The 11,101-nt window shown below is 38.0% G+C and overlaps 1 protein-coding gene across 1 annotated transcript; it reads left to right on the forward strand.

The window, feature by feature from the left end:
- The first annotated feature begins 3,221 nt into the window (after window positions 1–3,221).
- LOC108701878 (hemoglobin subunit alpha-3) lies at window positions 3,222–10,435 on the forward strand. The gene is made up of 3 exons (XM_018236890.2): window positions 3,222–3,316; window positions 3,646–3,850; window positions 10,229–10,435. Exons 1-3 carry the CDS (start codon window positions 3,222–3,224, stop codon window positions 10,355–10,357), a joined length of 429 nt encoding a protein of 142 aa, XP_018092379.1. The 3' UTR covers window positions 10,358–10,435.
- The last annotated feature ends 666 nt before the right edge of the window (window positions 10,436–11,101 follow it).

An 11,101-nucleotide genomic window follows, 5' to 3' on the forward strand; every position in this document is an offset into this window, starting at 1 on the left:
TTTCACCCCATGGCAGCCAAACAAAAGAACAATGGGAAGGTAACCAGATAACAGCTCCCTAACACAAGATAACAGCTGCCTGGCAGATCTAAGAACAACACTCAATAGTAAAAACCCATGTCCCACTGAGACACATTCAGTTACATTGAGAAGGAAAAACAGCAGCCTGCCAGAAAGCATTTCTCTCCTAAAGTGCAGGCACAAGTCACATGACCATGGGCAGCTGGGAAATTGACAAAATGTCTAGCTCCATGTCAGATTTTAAAATTGAATATAAAAAAATCTGTTTGCTCTTTTGAGAAATGGATTTCAGCGCAGAATTCTGCTGGAGTAGCATTATTAACTGATGCATTTTGAAAAAATTTTTTTTTCCCATGACAGTATCCCTTTAAGTCAGTTTACAATTCAACATTAACTTGTCTGAATACTTGCCTGAAAGTGTAATTTGACATATAAGCATTCCTGTTCATTTCAACTTGGTCAAATCTCACTGTGTTTCCCAGGGACTGACATGCAAGCCAAAAATAATTATATATATATATATATACACACATATGTAATAAACAGTCTCTCACCTCTGTGTTTATGGTATACTTTGGCCTTTGTTTACAGTTTTGACCAGTTGCTTATTTATATTTTTTACTGTTTCAAAATTACATGCAGTAAGAACATTAACCTTATGTTGAAGACTTCTCCCACTTGTTCTCTGTTGCTTATCTCTCCTTTTTTCCTTTTACTACACTGCCCTTACTTATACCATTTCTTGAAATTAGTTTTCACTTGCCCAATATTCTTTGTGATCATCTTGATCTAACTGGCACAGTGCCGCTCCGGCCATGAGGCAAGGTGAGAATCTTGCCTCAGGCGGCATGGAGCGGCCAGTTACCAGGGGCGGCAAAAAGCCGCCTCTGGTAACTTTAAGAGCCGAATTTCCGTTTTTTAAAACGGAAATTCGGCTCTTCTAGCGCAGCGAGCGCAATAGCGCTCACTGCACTAGCGATGCGGCCCCTCCTCCACCCGCTCCGCTGGCAGTTAGAAGAGCGGAGCAGGAGGAGGGGCGGCATTGGGGCTGCTGCCTCAGGCGGCAGCAGCCCCTGAAACGTGCCTGAACTGGCAATGTCACATAATAGGACTTGCACCCAAATATGCATAAAATCACTAAGCACCAGCAGGTATTGTTTCATTACATAAAGGGGATTGTTTATTAAACCTCAAATGTTTCTGGTCGGGCTTTTTGGGGCAAAACTTAAATTATTAGTAAAAAAAAAATAACCTCAGATTTTTCTAGATTCATTATACCCTGATGCTGCAAAATTCAATTTGAATTTATCGTGGTCTGCTCTGGGTGTAGCCCTGAAATCCAACCTTTTTGGGGTTTTCAAGCAAAAAAAATTTAGTCATTCGGGGAAAAAAAGCCAGAAAAATTGAGACATTTGGGTTTTCGCTTGATTTTTTTATTTTTTCTGATTAAATAAAAAATTTTTATTAATAAATAAGCTAAAATATGGCATGGAAGTTTGTTCAAGCTTTTTTTAAATTTGATATTATGAGATAAATTCGGATTTTAGTAACAACGTGGGGCTAAGCCGGCCTGGCACCCTAGGCAACGCACACTTACAGCCAGTGAAGAGAAATGGGGACTGGACTAGGTATAGGAAGCAGAGAAGGTATGTGCCTGGCACCTCCCCAGCTTTGCACCCTAGAAACTTGCCTACTATGCCTACCCCAAGTTCTGGCCTGTTTAGTAAATAACCTCCAAGATGTCCCTAAAACTAATATTACTGAATAATGGAATCTCCAAGAACAATTTAGCAAAGGTCAATTCTACACAAGTAAGGTACAGGTATAAAGTCTGTTATCCAGAAATCTCTGAATTACAAAGGCCATTTCCCTTATTTCCTTTTTTCTCTGTAATAATAAAACAGTAGCTTGTACTTGATCCAAACTAAGATATAATTAATTCTTATTGGAAGCAAAGCCAACCTATTGGGTTTATTTAATATTTACATGATTTTAAAGTACACTAAGGGGCACATTTACAAAGCTCGAGTGAAGGATTCGAATTAAAAAAACTTCGAATTTCGAAGTGTTTTTTGGACTACTTCGACCATCGAATGGGCTAGTTCGACCTTCGACTATGACTTCAACTACGAATCGAACGTTTCGAACTAAAAATCGTTCGACTATTCGACCATTCGATAATCGAAGTACTGTCTCTTTAAGAAAAACTTCGACCCCCTAGTTCGGCAGCTAAAAGCTACCGAACTCAATGTTAGCCTATGGGGAAGGTCCCCATAGGCTTGCCTGTGATTTTTTGATCGAAGGATATTCCTTCGATCGTTGTATTAAAATCCTTCGAATCGTTCAATTCGAAGGATTTAATCGTTCGATCGAACGAATAATCCTTTGATCGTTCGATCGTAGGATTAGCGCTAAATCGTTCGACTTCGATATTCGAAGTCGAACGATTTTAGTTCCTAGTCGAATATCGAGGGTTAATTAACCCTCGATATTCGACCCTTAGTAAATCTGCCCCTTAAGGTGGGAAGATCCAAATAACGGAATGATCCATTATCCAGAAAACCCCAGGTCCTATACCTGTAATAAGTTTGATGCACACTGCAGATACATCATTAATGAGTCTGATTTTACTGCTATGACATGAGAAGGATTGAAAAGGAAAGTTTTGTTTCTGGTTTACCCTGTTGGGTAGGCAGCTGTAGTATATAATTGTCTTACTGATTAATTGAGTAACTGGAACCAAAGATTTGCTTAAGCATTTTAAGTGCCCCAAGGAGAGCTGGATAACAAAAATGTACATACATAATCTCTAAAAAATAAGTAAATGTAGGCCAGTTTCATATTGTCTTCAGATTCTGACTAAAGATAAGTAATTATTGATAATCAGAAGGCAATACAAGCACATGCTATCGCAGCTTATAATATCTATAAAAATAGAGGAGAAACATAAAAAAAGTGTAAAATAATCATTCGATTTTGCTTTTTTAATGCAAGATTAATCCTCAAATAACCTTCTAGCATCTACAGTTTTTTTTAAACAGGAGGTAGAGATAATATGTTTGGGTGTAGTTAATAACTGATAAATTTAGGGAATATGTGCCAAGTTGTTGCACCCTTTTCTATATAAACTCACTTAAAACAGTAACTGGAAAAAAAAACTTCAAAATTTTTCTATTTTCAATTCAAAAACACAGAGGGATATGTCTCTTTCTCAAGCTGAGAAGACTCTAATTCTTGCCTTTTGGAACAAAGCCTCTGGTTTAATCAATACCATAGGTCCTCAGATTGTGAACAGGTAATCTTTTATTTACTCTTTATGCCCTCTTTATATGCTAGATTACATGATACTGCCATCAGAAAATTAATGTCAATCCACGTCCTCCTGCCCTGACATAAGTAGCAGACAGACATAGCATCAGCCTTTGCACAGATGGGCAGATTTTGCTGCAGAATCTGCCTGGATTGGCATTTTCTCTCCCAGTGTAGATATGGCGGAGGAAAAGACATCTGGTGTGACATGACCCTAATGGCATTCTGCTATATATACTGTTATTTTAACAGATAACCTTTTTAAATATGAAATTAAATTTTTTGCACAATTAAGAGCGGTAATCCTATTTCTAGGTTATTATTAGCATATCCTCAGTTAAAAACGCATTTTGGGAACTTCAACGTGACCCCTGGATCCAGTGATCTCAACACTCTGGGAATAAAGATCATCACCGCTGTTGGAGGAGCCACACAACATATGGACGACTTGCCAGTGCATCTGGCTATTCTGACTGACCTGCACTCACTGACCCTTAGAATAGACCCAGGAAACTATAAGGTGAGTAATGATAAAAAAAAAAAAAAAAATAAGAAATAAGAGGTTACAGTTACCTTTAGCTGCCAGTCAAATGTCTATTTCTATAACCCTACTCATGCACACAGTGCTGTACAGTAGAACAAGCAAATTAGATGTGCTTATAGTATTCTACCTGCAGCAAAAAGATTAAAGCTGATTGGTTTCTTTAGGTAACTTCATCCAAATGAGTTCCCAAAGTGTATCAGATGCTGTTCATAATTAATCTAGTTTTGTAATGTATTAGTCTGTTTATTTTTATGTTGTCACTCTGTTCTGTCATATCTTTTTTGGAAACATTATTTATCTTATTGTGAGTTCAAAAATCCTGTGGGAAGTTCTGTTATGTGCTGTGGCACAGGAGACAATTTGAATGATGCACTGCTGTCAGGGAGAACCAAGGCAGTTAAAGGAACTGTGACAAAAAATACATTTTTTTAAAGTAATTAAAATATAATGTACTGTTGTCCTGCACTACTACAAAAAATGTTTATATAAGCTACAAATTACATAGGGCTAAAAGGTGCAGGTTAAATAGCAGATATACTTTGTAGAACATCATTATATTCTATAGAGCTTACCTTCTGTCTATATAACCTGAGCCCTTTCTCCTTTGAATGGCTGCCCTCATGTCTATACAGCAGTTTATTTATATACTATACTATATAGTAGTGTTTCTGAAGCAAACACACCAGTTTTACCAGAACAAGGCAACAATACATTAAATTTTAATTACTTTAAAACTCTCATTTTTTTAATGTTAAAAAGGCCCTTCCTCACTGGCAGTTGACCTTCTGTCCTGTGGGTGTTTTGAGCCTCTACTCTGTGATTTGACTCTACAGTAACACCAAAAAATCAAAGTGTTTTAAAGTAATGAAAATATCATGTACTATTGCCCTGCATTATTAAAACTGATCTGTTTGCTTTAGAAACTCTACTATAGTTCATATAAACAAGCTGCTGGCACAGGTTAAATAGTAGATAACACCATTATGTTCTACAGAGCTTATCAGTTATCTGCTGTGTAACCTGACCCTTTTCTCCTTTGAATGGCTGCCCCCATTGTTACACAGCAGCTTATTTATATAAACAATAGTAGTGTTTCTGAAGCAAACACAGCAGCAGTGGTGGAACTACCGTGGGAGCAGGGGGTGCCATTGGGCCAGGGACCGCACCCCTCAGGGCCCCCCAACAGCTCACGCACCGATGATTCCGGGCGCAAACTCTTACGGAGGGAGTTGGGTGGAGGGGCCGGCTGCATGTCCCGAATCCGACACATATATACACATACTTATACAGACCTATCTATACACTCACATATATAAGCTATATATACCAATATCTATTCAAATTGGAATCCAAGCCATTGGCATCTGCCATCACAACATCTCCTGGCAGGGCATTCCCCGGCTTCACTTCCCTCACTGTGAAGAACCACCTACACTGCTTCAAATGAAAGTTCTGTTCCTCTATTCTGAAGGAGTGGCCTCTGGTGCATTGATCCCTTTTATGGGGAAAAAATGATTCCCCACCATCTGTTTATAATGTCCTCTAATGTATTTATGTCTCCTCATAAGTGCATTTATTTTTACAGAGAAAACAACCCCAACCGTGACAGTCTACCCACATAGTTTAAACCCTCCATCCCTCTAACCAGTTTAGTTGCATGTCTCTGCACTCTCTCCAGCTCAGTTATATACTTCTTAAAGAGATTGTACACCTTGCAAACTTTTTTCAGTTCAGAAATAAAGACCTTTTTTTAAATTACTTTTCACCTTTTATTTTTCCAAAATCTAAGTTTAAAATGTATTGTATCTCTGGTGTTTGTCTGGCAGTTCAGTAATTCAGGTGCAAAATCTAAATGTTACAATTTTTAACATTTAGTTGATACAGTTTTCGGCAGCATCTCTGGGGTATTAGCAACTATCAATTCCAATAGCTGCTTTTAGTGAAACTCAGGGATTCTGCACAGCAGTGACAAAGATAAGAAATGTATCAATTTAGATCAGGTTATAGAGTTGGGGTCACCAAAAGAAGGTGAAAATGAATCTTTATACTTCAATATTAGAAAAACAGTCACACGTAGAAAATAGAAAGTAACTGGAAAAAGTCCATTTCTGGTGAACTTTCTGAAACCAACTGAACTGAATAAAAGTGTAGGAAGGTGAACAATCCTTTTAAAGGGGACCTGTCACCATAAGAAATAATTTCAAATTCTTTTCTATCATGTTAGTTGAGCAAAATAAACTTTACTTACACTGTATTTATTATTTAAATTTTGTTTTCTTCTGTTTTGGAATTATACAATCACAGCAAGCAGGCAACTGCCATTTTGTGGACACGGTTATTAAGGGAAATTGTGTATCACCCCAAAATCTTGTGTATGAACCTGAATGAGGGACGTAATGTCCATGTGCAGTGCCCTACACAATTATAGAGCCTGAGGAGGGAAGGGGGAATGTGAGGAGAGCAGTGACATATAGGAAGTGCTGAATGGAAAGTGAAAGTAATTGACTGCCCCGCCTCTATGCCACGGGCATAGAGGCGGGGCAGGTAATATTTGATTGACAGTTTAGATATTTAAACACCTTTATAACATGTATGGATGTTTTAATGAAAAAAATTTTTGGGGTTCCATATTTAATTTGGAAAGGACTTTCATTATGCAGTTTTTTATGTGTAGGTGACAGGTCCACTTTAAGGACGGGAGAACAAAACTGCACTGCATACTCCAGGTTAGGCCTTACCAGGGACCTATAAAGAGACAAAAATATGGCTTCATCCCTTGAGTTAATTCCTTTTTAATGCAAAATAGTACTTTATTTGCTTTAGTAGCCACTAAATTATAAAACTTACATACTAAAATTGCCAGATTTTGGAAGAAAGAGTCAAAATGTCAGGTGACAAAACAATTAACTGTGTCATAAGTGCTGTACTTATCAAGTGGAAACAAATTTTTTCATATACAGGTACAGGATCTGTTATTCAGAATGCTCAGGACCTGGGGTTTTCTGGATAGTGGATGTTTCCGTAATTTGGATCTTCATACCTTAAGTCTAATAGAAAATAATGTAAACATTAAATAAACCCAGTAGGCTGGTTTTGCTTCCAGTAAGGATCAATTATATTTTAGTTGGGGTCAAGTACAAGGTACTGTTTTATTATTACAGAGAAAAAGGAAATAATTAAAAAAGAAATTTAAATATAATTTAATTTTTTTTGGATTATTTGGATAAAATTGTGTTTATGGGAGACTATATATAGTGTTTATCTATCTTTTATTATAAAGTATCAATATAGAATGTAAGTTGGCTGAAAGAGTGCAAATATTTTAACAATTCATTTGAAATGGGGAAAATTAGTTGCAATTTGCAAGTCACTGTACTTAGAAAAAAGTTTTGCCAGATGTCAAACTATCTGTTTTCTCTCATCAGGGAATAAGAGATCTTAATTGGCCTTTAGGCTGGGATTCTAGCAGTGTTGGCTGTTGTATTTGGAGCCCACTAGGGCCACCTTTTTATAGGCCCACCACCTTCATCCCAATTGCAAACTCCCAATAACATACCTCTTGAGAGAGAGACTGACTATAGTAAGAGGACCTCAAACCTTATCAATGACAACCCAAAACAGATATAGTACCTATCCAAAAGTGGGATCACAGAGATGGCATGAGTATAGAAAACCACCTCCCCAAAACTGGACACAGAGGACCACTCATGCTAGCAACATGGAAGAGATAAGACACCTCCTCAGCACATTATGCAACAAACTTATGTGATTAAAGTTTAAAATAACAAACCTACAGCAATAAACATTCAGAAACCGATTTGACCCATGAAATTTTGCCCTTTACAAGGTATACATGGATACATAATGAATTCACTCATAATTAGTAGCTGGAACATCCAGGGTCTGAATGCTTCAGTCTTTGGATCAAAAGTAAATGATCCAGACTTTAAACAGAAACTATATGGCATTGACATACATATCCTCCTGAAAACATGGGCCCGGGCAGAGGATGAATCCTCTGTGCAACTTCCCTATCTAAGAGCACATAACAACTATCTGGGCTGAAATACGGGGACTCTGGTGGGGGGATGTATGCTGCACATAGGTATATGTCCGACATAGAGGTTAGTAGTGCGCTGCTTATTTTTATCCAGATATCTCCAGATGACTACTCTCTTTATTGCTCTAATATGTTCTTGCAGCTCCTCCTTCTACCAGACTAATACCCCTCCTGAACAGCGGACTGTTTGGTGGTTTTATTCTTCTGGGCAGGAACCAAAAACTTCCTGTAGTGGGTACCAAGGATTCATCCTCTGCCCGGGCCCATGTTTTCAGGAGGATATGTATGTCAATGCCATATAGTCTCTGTTTAAAGTCTGGATCATTTACTTTTGATCCAAAGACTAGTTTTTAAAACCATTAGGCGGGGGTGCTATGAGGCTGTGACCACAAAATACATATAGATGTATATATGGTTTTAAAAATTAGTGGTGAGCACAACATTCCCTTGTTTGTTATAGTTATACAGGAGCAGTGACCAGCTCCATGTTGAAGCTCCCACCCTTCCCAGCTATAGTCAGGTGATCCCACTGGTGTCTAATAAAAGGGCAGCCAAGTTTGGGAGTTTTACTTTGAAAGCAGCTAGAAAGTTGCAGGTAAAACTTAGTCCCTTTGTAAAATGTATAATGAAGCAATAAATAATATATTGTAATATATGGACAAACAATCCCTGTTTTGCTTAAAGGGTAAGGCATTTTTCAGTAGCAGTATGCACATAATGGCTCTGTTCTAAATATATTGATAATGGGTTGAGTGCAGAGGACTCTTGTATTTGTCTATATATATATATATATATATATATATATATATATATATATATATATATATATATATATATATAATATATATATATATATAATATATATAAATATAACATTTATTTATATATGCATACATAGATAATTAATAAATTTTATATATATATATATATATATATATATATATATATATATATACACTAATCATACAGATTTCTGTTGTAATGAAACAGTACCTTGTAATTGATCCAAACTAAGATATATTTAATCCTTATTGGAGGCAAAACCAGCCTATTCGGTTTATTTAATGTTTACATGATTTTATAGTAGACTTAAGGTATGAAGATCCAAATTATGGAAAGATCCATTATCTTGAAAACCCCAGGTCCGGAACATTCTGGATAACAGATCCCATACCTGTATAAATATATATAAGTATGTATGTCATTCACCCCAGGGATTTATCACCTCCTAATTTGGGGGTGACAAAACAATTAAAACCTACCCTTGTGCTAAATTACGCAGGAAATTTTGTGGGCCAGACTTTACCTGACTCAAAATCTTGTCATGCAACAGCCCAAGATTTTGTGGTACCCTACACATTCTTATATCCTTCTGTAAAATAATTGGATCAGATAAAGTCAGGTGGTGTGTTTTGTTCATGAATTTCCATCTGACATTCAATCTATTTCAAAAAAAACTTTTTTTTTGACTTGTGGGATGCACTTTGTCATCCCAACACCATCCTACAAAATGTCCTGTGTAGTTTAGCTCTTAAAGGAGAATTCAACCATTTTTCAAAAAAACCCTACACCCCCCCAGCCTAGCTGCCCCCGAGGAAATGCCCCTAGTTTATACCTACCCCTCGGCACTGATTCAGGCATCGGAGTTCCGGGTCTTCGGTAAGCTGAGATGGAGACCAACAAAGCGGCGCATGCGCATTTGGAGCAATTTGCCGGTTTGCAACAACTGCGCATGACGGAAATAGACTGAAATTTGCGATGCGCCGGAAGAAGACATAAAGACCCGGAAGATGGCTGCAGTGAACTCCAATGCCTGAATCTGCGCCGAGGGGTAAGTATAAAGTTAGGGGCATTTCCCTGGGCGGCAGTTAGGCTGGGGGGAGGAGGGAGGGCGGTCTATGTGGGGTAGGAATTTTATATTTTGGAAAAAGTTTGAATTCTCCTTTAAAGGGCACCTGTTGGGCGAAAAATATTTTCCCCAACCAAAGGTTGGGGGTAATAGTAGTTTTAAAAAAAACCTGGCTCACCAGAACTAGGACATTCACGGCCATGTTATGCAGAGCACATGTGCATAATGAGCTTCTGACGTCACATGCATGCGCATTATGAACAAGTTGCAGCATTCGCTCCTGGTGCGAGTGTCCTTGAGCAGGCAGGGGGCAATTTTAAAAAAAAAACTATTGTTAGCCCAAACCAGAGTGGTTGTTTAAAATATTTTTGGCCAACAGATTCCCTTTAAGGTAATATTGGTAACTGGTATTTGGTACTAATCATCACTGATCCTTTTCTTGCAGCTGATGATTGATTGTATCGTGATTTCAATGGCTGCCAGCTTGCCACAGGATTTTACTGCTGAAGTCCAGAACGCCATGACCAACTTCCTCATTATTATTGGTGATATTCTTGCTTCCAAGTTCTGCTAAATCTGGATCTGAACACTTTGATCTAAACACCTGAAACTTGTCCAATGAAATCCTAATAAAATCTTCATTTTTCAAAAATGTGTTGTTTTCCTTTTTTTATTAATCTAAATTAGCTAAAACAATATTTTGTATTTGTAATACAAAATCCGTGGCAATGATGTATTTTTCATAAAGGGAAAGCTTATATTTTTATGCAAATGTTGGGAATTTTCTTCCTTCTTCCAGTTTTGGATTGCATAGCCTGTTGAGGTGGCCATTTATATGGCCACCTCAATACCTATATATTCGCTTTGGGATATCGGCGCAGGATACCCAGTGGGATGAGCAATAGGGATGTAGCGAACCGCCGCCAATGTGTTCGCGGACGCCGTTCGCGAACACCGGCAAAAAAAGCGAACAGTTCGCGAACTGTTCGCGAACTTCGAACGCTCGATAAAATCGTTCGATCGAACAATCGAAGGATTTTATTCGTTCGATTGAAGGATTTTCGTTCGAATCGAACGATCGAAGCTATTCGATCGAATGATTTCATTCAATCGAATGCTTATAATCGTTCGAACGAATGGAAATCGTTCGATTTTAGCGATCGAATGGTCGAATGGTCGAACGAAATTTTACTTCGAATCGAACGCGAACACCAATTGGCGAACGTCGCGCGACGTTCGCGAACATTCGGCGGACGCGAACAGTCGAAGTTCGCGCGAACAAGTTCGCCGCAGAACAGTTCGCTACATCCCTAAATTG

Source organism: Xenopus laevis, chromosome 9_10L (assembly GCF_017654675.1).
Source record: "Xenopus laevis strain J_2021 chromosome 9_10L, Xenopus_laevis_v10.1, whole genome shotgun sequence".
In the NCBI taxonomy this organism is placed as follows: Eukaryota; Metazoa; Chordata; class Amphibia; order Anura; family Pipidae; genus Xenopus; species Xenopus laevis.

Bases quoted from the DNA above. Each gene is read 5' to 3' on its own strand.
- LOC108701878 (XM_018236890.2), top strand. From the start codon at position 3,222: ATGTCTCTTTCTCAAGCTGAGAAGACTCTAATTCTTGCCTTTTGGAAC. The intron at 3,317-3,645 runs GTAATCTTTTAT...TCCTATTTCTAG, and splicing joins GGTCCTCAGATTGTGAACAG to GTTATTATTAGCATATCCTC. The intron at 3,851-10,228 runs GTGAGTAATGAT...CTTTTCTTGCAG, and splicing joins TAGACCCAGGAAACTATAAG to CTGATGATTGATTGTATCGT.